General features: G+C 57.1%; 2 protein-coding genes across 3 annotated transcripts; one reads left to right on the top strand and one right to left on the bottom strand.

Moving 5' to 3' along the window:
* Positions 1-304: 304 nt before the first annotated feature.
* LOC309601598 (RNA/RNP complex-1-interacting phosphatase-like) lies at positions 305-6209 on the bottom strand. Of its 2 annotated transcripts, XM_082334702.1 has the most exons (10): positions 6092-6209; positions 5673-5748; positions 4576-4707; positions 3805-3928; positions 3204-3264; positions 2828-2874; positions 2275-2350; positions 1853-1981; positions 1382-1426; positions 305-984 (listed from the first exon to the last, which is right to left on the bottom strand). In XM_082334702.1, the coding sequence occupies exons 1-10, from the start codon at positions 6124-6126 to the stop codon at positions 720-722; spliced, it is 990 nt and encodes a 329-aa protein (XP_082190828.1). In that variant the 5' UTR covers positions 6127-6209; the 3' UTR covers positions 305-719. The 2 variants fall into 2 exon arrangements, with proteins under 2 accessions (XP_082190828.1, XP_082190829.1); XM_082334703.1 differs by lacking the exon at positions 1853-1981.
* Positions 6210-8301: 2092 nt separating this feature from the next.
* Positions 8302-14482, top strand: LOC309601680 (prominin-2-like; the record flags this gene model as incomplete). Its single annotated transcript, XM_082334846.1, has 23 exons — positions 8302-8518; positions 8711-8760; positions 8872-9074; positions 9177-9297; positions 9492-9555; positions 9641-9730; positions 9836-10035; positions 10122-10196; positions 10284-10347; positions 10464-10623; positions 10750-10902; positions 11265-11388; positions 11940-12031; positions 12117-12201; positions 12322-12468; positions 12549-12620; positions 12695-12787; positions 12899-12952; positions 13370-13450; positions 13665-13733; positions 13882-13971; positions 14199-14305; positions 14419-14482. The coding sequence occupies 23 exons, from the start codon at positions 8302-8304 to the stop codon at positions 14480-14482; spliced, it is 2475 nt and encodes an 824-aa protein (XP_082190972.1).
* Positions 14483-14747: the final 265 nt, after the last annotated feature.

The raw sequence follows: 14747 nt of genomic DNA, 5'->3' as shown, positions 1-14747 counted from the left end.
CTTCCTTTCCCTTAGCCGGGCCTCATGACATCAGAGACCGGCCCTGAACCTTAAAGGGGCAGCTCCCTTCCCAGCTGCACAGCACCGGGCCACGCCGAGAACACCCGTTCTCACCCCAAAACTGTCCAGGCGCGAGGCCAGAGTCCACCACCCAACACCCCTCCACTCGGGTGAGAGCCGAAGCGCGGATCCTGCAGGGCTCGTCAGGCCCATCCGGGGGAAATAACCGCTCCACAACCAGGGCTTGAGGTTTCCACACCATGGAAATTTACTTTAGCAAGAGTGAAAAGAATAACAACAACAAGCATCTAGTTTCAGGCCAAATACTATTTCTCATTTTGTATTGAGGAAATCAAGGAAAAGCCCTTTTTGTTGAAGGTTAAAGGGATGCTCCTGAGGATGTTTCTTTAGGGTAATTCCAGCTGTTTAGGTCCACGTTTATTCTCCGCATCCCTCAAGGAGCAGAGCTATGACTCCAGTACAACATAGGATTAAAAACATTTCTGCAAGATTTGTAAAAGTAGCAGCAGGGGAAAGAAAAAATTAATTAAAAAAAAAAAAGCACTGTGTTAAGATTAAGAACACCTGCGTTTGCAGTTCCCGGCTGCTGGTGGAGGTTACAGCGAAGCTGCTGGTTCAAGTGGCAAGAGACCCATGGTGCAGCTCCTCCGGGGCGAGGACGCAGCCCTCGGACGGGCTTTCGTCACGTACAACATTCCCTACACCGTCACAACAGGTTTCTTACGCTGGCGCCTGCATTTCCTGGCCACTTGCACCTCCTGGGGTGGGCAGAGTTGGGGGCTCTGGGGGGAAAAGCAGAGTCCATTGCGCCGCTCATTAGTGGGCAATGAAACCTGACAGTTTCTCGCTGCCAAACCGCACGGCCGCCTTCGCTCCATCACCCCATGCTCATCTACCAGCTCCTGGTGTTGCACCTGTGCCTTGGGACCTCGCTTGCGGTTCTTCTTGGCACTGCCGGAGTTCCTGGAAGAAAATTCAGGAGTCAGTACCAGAAGTCACAGCCCCGTTCAGTCTCTCCGTACACAGAGCCCAAAAGGGCTGGCTGTGAATCTCCTTGGCCCCTCCGGATTTACCCGGTCCCTTTTCCTTCAGCCTGAACAATGTGACACCCAGGAGGAACGCCCAGCTAGCAGCTCGTTTCCTACATGCCGATTTCTTACAGTAAGGGAAGTTTTCAGCAGGAAACATTTTGCATGCCCCTGAAGAGCGGGGCTGAAGGAGTCACTGCTCTGCCAGAAGCAGCCACTGGCTACCACGCATCTGCTCCTGAGATGGTTTCAGGACTCCCCCACAGCCAGGAGCTGCAAGAGGTCATCTCCCATTTCCGATGTGCGCCCTAGGGCAAGAGGAAGCTCTTTACCTGCATTCGCCATTCCCCTGCCGTCCCTGCTGATATGAGAGGAGCCTAGGAAGAAAAAGAGTTCCCCTTCACTCTCAGGGAAGAGCTGCCTCACTTGGCACCCCATTCAAAGTCCTCTTGTCCCTGAAATCTCTTAGGCAGCTTGAGAACCTTTCAGCCCCACTGGGAACTAGAGCCAACACCGTCAGTAATGTTATTCCACATCTGCAGGCACACGTGCGTTATTCAGAGGCAAAGAGCTTTGCTGCTGTAGACACAAGGAACACTTTGACGTTGATATGTAGGCTCTAGACAAGTTTCAGGGAGGTTTTTTCCCCCCACCGCAGAGCTGGCAAGGCAACGGGCACTCTCTTGTGTGAGTTGCGGCTTGTACAAACCCAAGTTTAAGTTTCTTAAAAATGAGAAAGCAGCTCTTTTTGTTCCGTTTGCTCAGCTGTACGGCACGCACAGAGGCAAGAAGCAAAAACCTACCTAGGCGCTGCTAAGGGGGGTTGGTTCAAACAATGCTGATGATGTTTGGCCATCTGCTTTTTAGTGTTTGGTGTAACGATGGCTTTTTCTCTGAAGGGGCCTGAGCCCAAATTCTTTAGTCCACAGTTCCTTAAAAAGAATTCTGTATGTCTTGACTGTGTCTGCAAACCATTCACCAAGTGATCACAACAGCTCTTTTACACTTAAAAACCCCACCCCTTTGCATCACTGCTCCCCAAAAAAAGGAAGGGCAGCAGGCCTGTGTAGATTTTTAAACCCAGTCCTCCCAACTGCCCACCTTCCTCCTTACCCACTGGCCCATTCTACCTCCCTTCCTAAGAGCTAGTCACATTTAACATCCGTTGTTTGACAGCAGCTCTCTCTGGGCACATGCACTTGCTCACGCACACAAAAAGACTTACTTTTTTACAGATCTCTTCCAAAGATCTTGGATATAGTTGGTTCTCTCTATAGGATGCCCTCGAGCCCTGTTGAACACTGGAGAGAGACAGGTCTGAGTTAAAACAACACTCTGTACAAGTCATCTTTGGGGCTGCAGAGCACTTAAACCCTTTAGAAGGATTTTAACCCCTTTAACCAATACTTCCAAACTCAGGTCACGTAGGGTGATTCCACTCAGCGTACCGCCCTTCGCACGACAGCCCGTGACAAGGCAGACACGCAGGCAGAGCTGCAGCGCGGCACTACCCGACCAGCATTTAGTGCCCCCCAGGTTCACTCAACCCTGGTACGCTCCACAGTTGGGCCATGAACTTAATTCCTTCTATCCAATTCCTTTGCAGAACCCCCAACACCTCTCCTCCTCCAGCTCCCATTCTACACGACAGGAAAACGCACACACATACAGCTAAAACAGTTACCTCCCTGCAGTAGCTCAAACCTTTTGACCATCTAAAACCACGAGCCCATGATAAACATTTTGCATCAGAACACAAAGAACATACACATACGTACACTCTATTGCAGTATTTGGCTCCATGCCTTCAACGTCAATCAGGTACCTGAACAGATCAGCAAGAAAGCTCTAATTACACAATTAACTATGGAAACATTGACAGGTTAGCGATGATTCAAAAAGAACGAACAACTGGGAAGTTTTAGAGCTATTTACATGCCAGAATAGAATATCAGCATTTGGTCTGCTGAAATTGGGGATAAAAAGTGTCCCCTAACAACAACCCATTGAAGCTGAAAAGCTTTAAATCACTGCAAGTCTGGGACAATGCAGCTCACTTGACTCTTGTTTTACTGGTGCAACACTATTTCCTCCTGAAGCAACAAGAAGCTGGCAATGCCACCACTTAACTCAGTTTGACTAAGGACAACTCACCTACAAACCAGGTAGCCAGTTCTGTTTAAGCCATGCGTGCAATGAACTCCGATAAGTTTATCTACAACGCAAAATAATCAGGTTTATTCAAGTGCTCTTTCTCCAAAACCCAACCAGAACAAATCCATTTGCATTCATCCTCCAATAGTGACACCAGCGTAAACAAACAGAAATGACCACACAACATCACCCTATTTATGTCTAATTAGCACCACTGATTCAGCTCATTAGCTCATTTAATTTTGTGAGCTCATCTGCATGGTCACACAGCTCACTGCAGGAAAGATTTAAAAGCTCCACAAAAAGCTATCCCACGTTTCCTGAGCACTAACAGCTTGCTGCTTACACTGGAACCAAAAAGCAATCAGTATTTACAGCCAGTCTAGAGATGCAGTCTCAAACTCAATTAAAGCTCAACTCGCTGCCAAATTATCAGGGAGCCAGCATGAATTCCTTTACCATAACAAACTGATCTTATTACCTTGACATTCACAGGCCAAGAGAAGGAAAAGAAATTCATGCTGTTCATTAAAACGTCACTGCCCTCCAAGTCTGCAGTGCCCTTCCCAACAACAGCAACGTAAGGGAAATCCACACTTACCGTTGTCTTTGTTGTCTCTCAAAAACTTTTTTACAATGCATTTGAATTGAAAAATGGTGTGCCTATTTGGTATTTCATGTCCCATTGTCAAGATCTTTGAGTAGCAGAGTGTGGCTGGAAGCTCCTACAAGAAAGTAAGTCAATAATTTCCAGAAAAAGTACAAGGATTCTTATCAATTAGAGAACCATAGACAATAAACCAGAAGAAGCCGAGCTTTTCAACTAAGCCCAAAAGAGCAGCAACACAGTTTTAGGTAAGAAAACTTCTGCTTCACCCACTTGACACCCCCCCCCCCCTTTTTTTTTTTTCCCCTATGACATATGACCAATATTCCAGAGCAGCCTGTTTGCATTTTTATTTCTTGTGCCTTTCTCTTTCCTCCCTGGGGAACATGAAGCACATGCAGAGCACGGAACACCTTTCCAAGCAAGTATCCGCACATTTGATACCACAAAAGCCAAAGCTGGTTGTAATCAGCTCTTCACTCAGGAGAGCCTATAAAAACCAGCTTTAGGGTATCCCAAAACGCGTGGTGGTTGGTACAAAGAGGAGCTGCACAATGCGGGTTGAAGACCCTGGGCCTGTACTTTATCGAGGACGAAGACCCCATCCCGATGGGCCTGCAATGCTTCACCTCATCCCCCTGCCAGAGGATTCAAGTGTCTCACACTGTTTAAAGTTATCTTCTTGCAAGAAACATCTTCCACTTTATCAGCAATATCAGGGCTCACACAGTGCTTCACTTCCCCAACAGTAAGACCAAGACTGACCTCTGGCCCGTAGTAGCGAGTTGTGTACGTCAGGTCAATGATCAAGCCCAGTTCTTCCTTCTGCTCTTTGATTTTCTTAATGAGGTCATGAGGCGAAAATCTCTCCTCTGGATGAAGGTTCCGATCAAAGCTCTGAAGGGAAATAATGTTTAAAAGCAGACATTAAACTCAGGTGCATTGTGACTGGTGGGAAGAGGTTCATGCTCCAGAACCTCCTAAAGATCATCCCTTCAAAGAGAAAGACACAGGCAACAAACAAAGGCAGACGCAGACGGACACACAAGTTACACCGAGCCAAATCAGAACACGCTCAGGCCCTCACTGTTTTGGGACTTTTCAGCTGAGGGTTTCCAGGAGCAACTGAAGACTTTATACTGTGGCAGAACACTGCAGCGTGACAAACACGTCCAGAAACTGACATTTTTGTTTGGCGAAAGCTATAAAATAGGCCTTCAGCTCAAACAGGGGTGAACAAACAGCACTGCTCCCTGCCACAAGCTCTGTGACCCCCCCCCCCCCCCCCCCCAGACGTGACCCAGTGTTTGTTTTAGGTATAACTGCTGCACTCAAACCACTCCAGAACAGAGCTCGCCCCAGCACACAGCAGCAGGGTCCTCCAGGCACAGCTAGGTGGGCAGCAGCACCACCATGCCAACCCCTCACAGACTCCGTTCCTGAAATTCGGCTCTGGCACTACATTCATCAGGCTGCACAGCCTCCAGGCACCTGGCAGCGCCAGCAAGGGCTGCCCACAGCATCCCTCCTGCCCCAACAGAGCCAGCCTGGACAGACCTCCTTGTATCCAGGGTGCCCGGGCAGTGCTGCCAGCACCCAGAAAGCTGCCAACAACCCCCAGAAGCTGCTCCCGGTCACCCCCACAGTGTGACCACCACCACAATCTCATCACATGCTCTGACCAGTCAAACAGCAGTGACCACACTGTGCTCCTCTCTCCCCTGGGTTATAACCCACTTACTAAAAATAAACAACAAAATGACCTATTGATGCTCTTTCATTTTTTTGAAGGAATTCACTCGATTCTCTGCAAAGCAACACTTGCCCACAGCCACTTTCCACCCTGAATGGGTGGCACTTACCTTCTTCAGGGGGACCTTGAAGGCGATGAAGCGGGTGCCCGGCATCCTCCTGCCCAGCGGGACGTAGTCGGTCCACCTAAACCCCGCAGCACAGAGACATTCAACCGCTGACACGGGGAACCGGCCCCGTGCTCCCCCCCGCCCGGGGACCCTCAAAACTCCCCAGGCCCGGGGACCCTCACTCCCCCACCCTACGACGCCCCCCAGGCTTTAAGCTCCGGCTCCCCGCTGCCCCAGCCCTGCGATACGTTGAATGGAACGGGCCAGCGCCACCGGTGTCATGGCCCGGCCGGGCCCCGCGGCTTCCGGCAGCAGCGGGCCGCACGCCCCCGCTGCGCCCCGGGGCAGCCCCCGGGAGGCCCCAGGCCGGGAGGAAGCCGCGGAGCTGCGTGGGGAGAAGGCGGGGAAGAAGCACTGACCGCTGCGGTACGCGGGAGGCCCCTCTGCCCACCATGATGGCAACAGCAATAACACCCGACCCGTCGAGCACCGCTTCCGCCACCTTGTCGCCGCGCGGCTGTAGTCCACGCCAGCGAAGCCGTGCTGAGGCCCCGCCCCCAGGGAAAACGACCACGCCCAAACAAGGCCACGCCCCCTGACTGGCGACATCTTATGCTGTGGCGCCGCCTAGCGGTTACAAACGGGTACAACAGCCCCGGAACCTGCATCGCCATCACCGCCCAGCACCGACACCACCGCCCGAGTACCAGCACCATCTTCCCAGCACCAGCACCACCGTCCGAGTACCAGCATCACTGTCCAGCACCAGCAGCACCGCTCCAGTACCAGCATCACCACCCCAGCACCAGGATCACCTTTCCAGCACCAGCACCCTGGTTCACCCCAGCACCAGCATCAAAGCCCCAGTACTGGTATCCCCACCCTGCATCAGCACTGGTACCAGTGTTCCCAGTACCGGCATCCCCACCTCATGCTGGTACTGGCACTCCCAGTACCAGCATCTTTACCCCATCCTGATACCAATATCCCTGGTACCAGCATCTCTACCCCGTCTTGGTACCGACATTCCCAGTACCATCACAACCAGCACCAGCATCCCCTGTCCCACTAGGAGCCACCCCCACCTGGGGACCCCCACCACGGGCCACCCCACGGGCTCCCCATCATGGCCACACAGTACTGGGATGGTTCAGCCGCAGTTTGGAGCAGCAGTTGCCCCTCGGGGCAGAGAGAGGGAGGACAAAAACAGCCCAAAAGTATCCCAAAACCCCTCCATCCCCAGCACCGGGGCAGGACGGGGCAGCACACACATGTCGGCACTGCAGGGTCACTGGTGCCAGCCCCATCCCTTCCCCTTGGACACAAAAATCACCTCCCCCCAAAAAAATCATTGTTGGGATGGGAAATCATTCGCATGGAAAAACATTGTGGGGATGGGAAATCATCACCAGCATCACTATCACCACCTCAGTGATGGTGCAAGCAGCCAGGGCTCCTTTGCCATATGCAGACATATATACATAGATATATGCACCATGCACGTAATCGCTCTTCAGACTCCATGCTTTCCTGGCCTTGGGAGTTTTGTCCCGGGACGAGGGCTCAACCAAGCCAGAGCAGGATTTTCCAGTCTGCATTCCCAAGAGGGTGGTGGGGAGCAGCACCCTGTGCCCAGCCTAGAAAGATGCTGCCAACATCTCCAGCTGGGAGAAAAGCCCCTTTTCCAGAGGGAGGAAAACCACATGGATTAGCATCAACGCCGGGAGGACGGAGGCGTCAGCAGCCGGTGGCGGGGAAGGGCTGGCTCGACTCGCCCGGCCAAGCAGGGGGCCCAGCTCTCGGGGTGCCCTGCAGCCATCTGGGCACACGGGGGCTGCTCCCCCCGCACCAGGGAGATCAGGTTGAACCTCCCTCATTTCCAGCCAACCCTGTAATTAGTGCTCGACCCATGCTGGCGAGCAGGATCCGGCCCTGGGAAGGAGCTGTGGTCGCCTCGGGGTGTGAAGCAGGAACTGGCTGAGCCCGGAAAACTCATCTCACACCTGGCCGGCGAGCAGGCATCGCCATCCAGGGCTCACCATCCATCTGTGTGTATTCCCCCTGTTTTCCCTTCTACTTCCATTGCATCTGGTGCTGCCCCAGGGCTTGGGATGCTTTTGCAAAGGGCAATTCAGCCCCGTGGGGACCCCATCTGCAGGCACGGATCCATCTGCAAGGGTTTTTCCACCCCCCGAGTGATGCCCAAATCCCAGATCCCTCCTTCCAAGGTGGCTGCGGTGGGAACGAGCACCCTCCAGCCCGAGGACAGGGGGCTCACCACCACCTGGCCCTCTCCCCAAAACCCTGCAGGGGCTTTGTCACCCTTTCTGGGAATGGCCTTGACTGTGGGGACCCCACGGTGGTGACTCAGGGATGTCGGGGGCTGTGAAACAGGCCTGGGATGGTTTGGGAGACGCCTCCACGCAGCCCTGCCAAGCCCAGCTGCCCCAGGGAGCCTGTCAGGGGAACAAGCCACGGCAGCGTCTGGGCTTTGTGCAGCAGCCAACTCGTCAGGCAGGTTTCCCGGAGCAGCGAGCCAAGCCGGAGAGAGCCATCTGGGGCTGGGCATGCCTCTCCGCCCGCTCGCAGGCTGACGGAGCCCCCCAGCTCTCTCCTCACCACCAAAATCATGCGGGCGGCTGGGTTGCTGCTGGCTTGGGCGCTGCTGCGTCCTGCTGGCACCCAGCAATGCCATCTTGCCAGCCCTGGCGGCATCCTCCGCTTCACTGACACGCACGCCGAGATTCGGGTACCGGCGCTGCACCGGGTACCGAGCTCGCTTGATCCGCTCTATGGCCTCGTCCGGCGCTGCCTGGACCTCATCCAGCAAAACCCCCTGCCCACAGGTGAGCCCTGAGCTGGGGTGCCGGGACCACCGGGGTTTTGCCTACTGTAATTCCCATGTCCAGAGCTGCTCGGGGGGGTCTGAGCCACTTCATGGAGGGGGATGCTGCCTCTGTCCCGGCCCCGCTGCCCAGGGAGGTTTGGGGGTGCATTGGGTGGGACTTCTTTTACCAGCACTACGGTTTCTTTTGCAGAGCTTCTCAGGACAGCCCTGAATGACCCCAGCTCGGTGCAGACATCACAGGTGAGCCAGGACGTGGGGCAGAGGATCCCACGGGGATGACACCCACCTGGGCACACGGAGCACTCCAAAAACTGGGTGCATCGGTGCTGACTGGGCTCTCCCATCACGTAGGTGGTGCAGTATGAGCTGGGCTACGTCGTCTGCGCCGCGGTGGCTCTGCTCTTCACCGTGGCCGTGCCAGTGGCTGGGATGTGCTTCTGCTACTGCTGGAGCCACCAGCGGTGCGGGGGCCGCCTGCGTGCTCACCGGCGCTCACTGGGCTGCCGCCGCCACTGCCTGCTGGCCTGCCTGTCCCTTACCTCCCTCGTCATCCTGTGAGTCCCCCTCGCCCCAGGGTGGGGGGAACTGTGTCCCATGGGAACGGGGCTGGGGTGCTCTACCGGGCAGCCCCATCACTGCCTGCTTGTTCCCGGCAGGACCAGCGTCATCTGCGCCTTCATCACCAGCCAGCGGGTGAAGGGGCAGATGGAGCCAGGGCTGGGGGCCGTGCCGGCCACCCTGCACACCCTGCGGCAGCACATCGCCAACGTCCCCCAGGTGGGTCCCCAAGCAGCCTCCCCTGGCACAGGGTGCAGCCCAGCGATGGCTGCGTTTCCCTCATGGAGTAGTTTGGGAGGCGGGAGGAGGTGGTGCGGCTGCATTAAAAATGTATTTTGAATGGCAATGATGTGGGGCTTCCCCCGCTCCTGGCAGCTGCAACCTCCAGCCAACCGGCTCCTCTCTCCTGGCAGGGGGTGCAGATGGTGGTAGATCGGTTCGAGGTGCCCAGACAGCAGATAATCTCCGATCTGGGTGGTAAGCACTGTGCAGGACACTGGCAGGCCCCATCCAGAGCTTCTCACTGGGATAAGATGCTGACAGGGTGCCCAATGCCTTGCAGGGCTCAGCCGGAGCGTGGGGCTCTCCATCCATGCGCAGCTGAAGGCCATGACCTACGCGGCACTGGCAGACCTGCAGGACAGGGCTGGAGGTACGGCCAAGTGCGGCTCTCACCGGGGCCAGTGCCGAAGCCTCGCCAGAGAGCCAGGGCAGCCAAGCAGAGCAGTGTGAACTAGCCCTGGGCTTTCTCTTTAAGACCTACAGACCTCGCTGCACCATTTACAGATCCTTGACAAGACGGCGTGGGCGCTGGCATCAGCGCGGGCCGAGCTGGAGCCCGCGCTGCGGGAACGGCGTCGGCGTGTGGTCGCGCTGCTGGACGACCCGCGCTGCACCTCCTGCGCCAGCGTCCTGGGCAGGGCACAGAGCCTGGAGCTGGGCGCTGACTACAGCAAGGTGGGACGGGGTGCTGGCCCCCCACCATCACCACCACCACCTCTCCAGCAGCCCTGAGGCTCACGGATTGCTTCTTCCACCCCAAGGTGCCATCGGTGGAGAAGGTTTTGAAGGCACTGGCCGGTCTGCCCCAAAGCGACTTTGCAGAGATGATTCGCCAGGTTGGGGGGGGTTGGGGTGCAGCAGGGGAGTTTGGCACCCGTGGGCAGCCCTGGCCGAGCCACTCAGCACCCTCTCTTTCCTCACAGGGCAATGGCACCTTCAACTCCATCCCGGAGCTGGCTGTGGAGAGGATGGCGCAGGTCATCCAGGGTGAGTGGGATGGCCGGACCGAGTGGGGACACCCTCTGTGGGGCAAATCCCAATTTGGGGACATAGGGTGGGATGTGGGGACCATCCACCCCTCCAGCATGGCCTTGGCCCTGCAGATCTGCGGGACGAGATGGCCCGCGTGACGGAGAAAGTGCAGTCGATCGCCAACAGCTTCCCACTGCCCGACTACACCCAGCCCGTCAGCGAAGCCCTGGTGAAGGCAGAGGACAGGATCCAGCCGTACCTCCGTGAGGTGGAGCGCTTTGAGCAGTACAGGTGACACTGGGGAGCATGAAGGGGTGCAGGGGGTGCAGCAGAGATGGGTGCTGAGCCCCCCTCTGAGCCCCAGATGGTGCATCAGCCCCATATCTTGAGGCCGTGCCCTGCTGCTCTTTCCTCCAGGTGGATCGTGGGCACGGTGCTGTGCTCCATCATCCTCCTCATCCTTGCCTGCAACGTGACAGGGATGGCCCTGGGGGCATACGGGCTCTCCAAGCGGGAGGACCCGAGCGACTACGAGTGCCGAGGAGAAGCTGGAGCCAAGTTTCTCCTGGTGTAAGCATCTCTCCGGGTGCGGGAGGGGGCTATTGCCATCTCACCCCCCCCCTCTCCCCCCGAAAAACTGAGGGGCAAAGCCAAGGGAGGGACTGGGAGCCAACTGAGCAGAAAGGCTTTTGAAGCCACTGCCTGTGCCAGCAGGTTTGGGAGAAGTTGCTCCTCCCTGGGAGCTGGCAGCTCCCATGCCCTGGCCCCACTGCCCGGCACACCCTGCTCCCGCAGGCCCTTCCCAGGCAGGCCGGCATGCCCGGGCGCAGGAGGGAGCCGCGGGGCTGCAGCTGTCGGGGCAGGTCCCCACAAGCCTTTCTGCCCGCTCGGGTCTGCAAAGCTGCCACCAGCACCTCCCCTCCCTCTTTCAGTGGCGTAGGCCTGGCTTTCCTGTTCTCCTGGCTCCTCATCCTCCTGGTTTTCGCCACCTTCCTGGTTGGGGGCAACATCCAGACGCTGGTTTGCAGGAATTGGGTCAACCAGGAGATTTATAAGGTGGGTGATGATGCATCCACCCATTGCTCCATAAATCTCTGCTTGTGTGCACCAAAATGCCTCCAAACACTCTGTGTCCTCTCCCTAAACCCATCCAGAAAAGCTCCATCCTAAACCAGAAGATTAAGTTTAGGATTAGGTCCTTGGATTTGCATCAGCAGTGGGGAATTGCCCTTGTGCTGTTAATTTGCTCGAGGTGATGATGCTCCTACCTGCAGGACCCCTGTCCTCCGGTTGTTTGGGGATCCCTGGGGTGCTTGGGGCTGGCGGCATGCTGTGATGGGGCTGGGAGCAGGGTTGGGAATGGGATCAGGGCTTGTCCTGTGGCCGTGCACACACAGCCAAATCTCTGAATGGGGCTGTCTGCTGCTTTCCCTCCGAACACTGCCTGACAAGGCTCTGCAATGGGGATCATATAAATAAAGGCAAGATCAGCTCTGGCTGGCATGGGGTACACCAGGACGCACCTGTGAGGGCAGAGCACCCCCAAAATCATTGCTGGGGATGCCTGCGTCTGACCCTGACCCTCTTTTTCCTCCCATTTGGCCCAGTTCATTGACACCCCTGGGAACCTGCCTCCATCCATGAACCTCACCCACCAGCTCAACCTCAGGAGGGACTCCAACCTCAGCGCTACATACCGGTGGGTGCTGCACAAGCCCACCTCTGCCCCTATACATCGGAGGGCTAATTTGGGGTCACGCCACCCACATCCCTTTGCTTTCCAGGGAGTGCAAAAGCGGCGCGGGGCTGTGGGAGGTGCTGCAGCTCGAGAGGTCCTACAACCTGGATGAGCATCTAAAAACCCCCAAGGTGAGGGCTGGCTGCAGCCAGAGCTTCTGGTAACGGTGCGAGCATGAGCTTTACTGGGGTTACTGGGATGGAGATGCCTGGCCCCAACCCCACAGCATCCCCTGTGTCTCGCCCCCACAGTACACGGCCAATTTCCAAAAACGCCTGGGCGACTTCACGGCGCGCCTGGGCGACGTGCGGCTCCTCCGCAGCGAGGGCAGGCAGGACCTGGAGACCTTCGCCCGCAGTGGTGTGGACAAGGTGGACTACGGGCGCTTCCAGGAGGAGGTGAGGGGATACTCGTGGGGAGCTGGTCCCTGCTGCAGCTGGTTGGATTTCAGGCAGCCACCAACTCCATCTTCCCCCAGATGAAAAACCCTGTGGTGCAGACCAGCCTCCCTGGCTTGGCGAGGAGCCTCGAGAGGCTGCAGAAAATGCAGGTGAGCGGCGGGGTGGGCAGCGGGGGCTGCCTGCATGCCCACGGGGACGTCCTCACCCTGCTGTCCCCCCGCAGAGGAACAGCACGGTGGCGGGGCAGCTGGCCGCTGAGGCCCAGGCCCTGTGGCAGATGCAAAACTCCACAGTGCAATCGCAGGAGGCTTTGGTGGTGAGTCCATGCCGGGCTGGTGGCTCGCGGTGCTGCTGGCGTTTGCCCAGTGGTGTCCCCGTGAAAGGGGCAACAGGGCTTTTGCACCCTTCTCACCTCCCTGTCCCACAGGCAAAGCTGGGGGAAAGCGTCCTGTTCCTCTCCCGCTTGGTGCCACACCTCCAGGTACTTGCGCGGTTTCTTTCAGCTCTGAAAAATATGTGGTGCCCTATGTGTCCCACCTGTCAGGGCTGCAGAAAGCCAGTTACAGGGTGATGGGAGAGCCAGGAAAAATGTCATCCAGGGAGGATCGGTCTCCTTTAGTGATTAGATTTGCTGCTGCAAATCAGAAATCCCCCTGCAGCACTCAGGACATTTCAGCGTCCCCAGCAGAGCTGTCCCATGGTGTTTAATCTCGCCCGCTCCCTGCCAGGGGGTTTCTCTGCTCGGGGCAGGTCCCTCTTTCCCTGCCCTCCGGCAACCAGACCCAATTTGATGCTCGGCACGTGCACTACGCTGCACGCCCTGCTCCCGGCACCCCCAGGGCAACCGTCCTGCTGCTTGGTGCACTAAGGATGCCCTGCCCTTCCTGTGCTTCCTCAGGAGCGGGTGAAGACAACACTGGCCACCACAGCCTCAGTGGAAGCCCGGCTGCCTGTGCAAGCCCAGCAGATCCTCCAGCAGGTGAGCTGGGGCTGGATTAGCCCTCAGGGGTTACAAAATTCCCCACAGCCAGAACAAAAGAGTCAGAACGGGGTGCTGCAAGAGGGGAAGGGGCACCTAAAGCCTCCAGCCCTCATTTCCAAGCCCGACATTAGCCCAGAGCTGGTTGGAGCGGGACTGGAGCTGGGCTGGGAAGCACAGCGCTTGCCCTCCATGCTGCCTTCCCTCTGCCCAGGAGATCGGCTGCTTCACGAGGAAGGAGCTGCGGTACTTCACGCAGTACCTGAACTGGGTCGGGCAGACGGTAGGTGCTCACCTTCGCCACAGAGGGATTTTTTGGGGTCGGGAGCCCCCATGGATGCTGCATGCAAGCCCCTTGCTGAGCAAGGCAGCAAAATGCATCCCCCCAAGCCAGGAGTGGGTTTACGCCTTGTCTCCACTTCTTGTTCCAGCTGAGGGAGGATGTGGCTTCGTGCCAGCCGCTCGCCACAGCCCTGGACAATGGGCGGGTGATCCTGTGTGACTGCATCGCCGACCCCTGGGTAAGGATCCCATCCCTGTCCCTCCGCGGGAGTCTGGTGGGGACCTGCATGATGCAGCATCCCACCACCAACCAGCACAAATTCGGGACAGCCAGGGCCAATAGCCAGCCCTAATACCCCCACGCCACCAGGACCAGCCACCGCAAGGCTCCCCAAACCCCTCCAGAGCCTGGGGGCTGCCTCTCTCCACATAGCTCAGCAGGGACCCCTGTGCTCTCTTCTTGCAGAATGCTTTCTGGTTCAGCCTGGGATGCTGCACCTTCTTCCTCATCCCCAACATCATCTTCGCCATCAGGCTCACCAAACACTTCCGCCCCATCCGCAACCGGCTCATGTAAGCGGCAGGCACGGGGTGGGCAGGCAGGCTGCCTGGGGTGGGAGGACACAGGGAGGAGAGATGTGGGCTCCTCCTTGACCCCCTGATGTTTTCTCCTTCTCCTTCTGCAGCTCCACAGGTTCAGAGGAGACCTGTCCCTTCCACATCCCCCGTGTCACGGTGCTCAAGCTCTAGGACGGGGGTCTGCCGGGTATGGTGGCATGCCCTGCACCCCAGGAACTCCCGTCAAACTTGTGCCCAAGCATTGCAGGGCTCCAGGTCCCTCCAACATCTCGCAGGGCTCTGGATCCTTCTGACGTCTCTTCCTCGGTGTCCTTCAAGGTCTGAGCATCCTTCCCGGGCATGGGGCACTCATCTCCATGCACTATGGGGCTCCAGGTCTCTCCGATGTCTCTTCCTCGGCCACCTTTGGGGTCTGAGCACCCGTCAGGGATGCTTC

Source organism: Platalea leucorodia (genome assembly GCF_965183815.1).
Source record: "Platalea leucorodia genome assembly, chromosome: W".
Classification (NCBI taxonomy): Eukaryota; Metazoa; Chordata; class Aves; order Pelecaniformes; family Threskiornithidae; genus Platalea; species Platalea leucorodia.
Note: the sequence above shows the minus strand (reverse complement) of the source record. Positions and strands in the feature narration are given on the sequence as shown.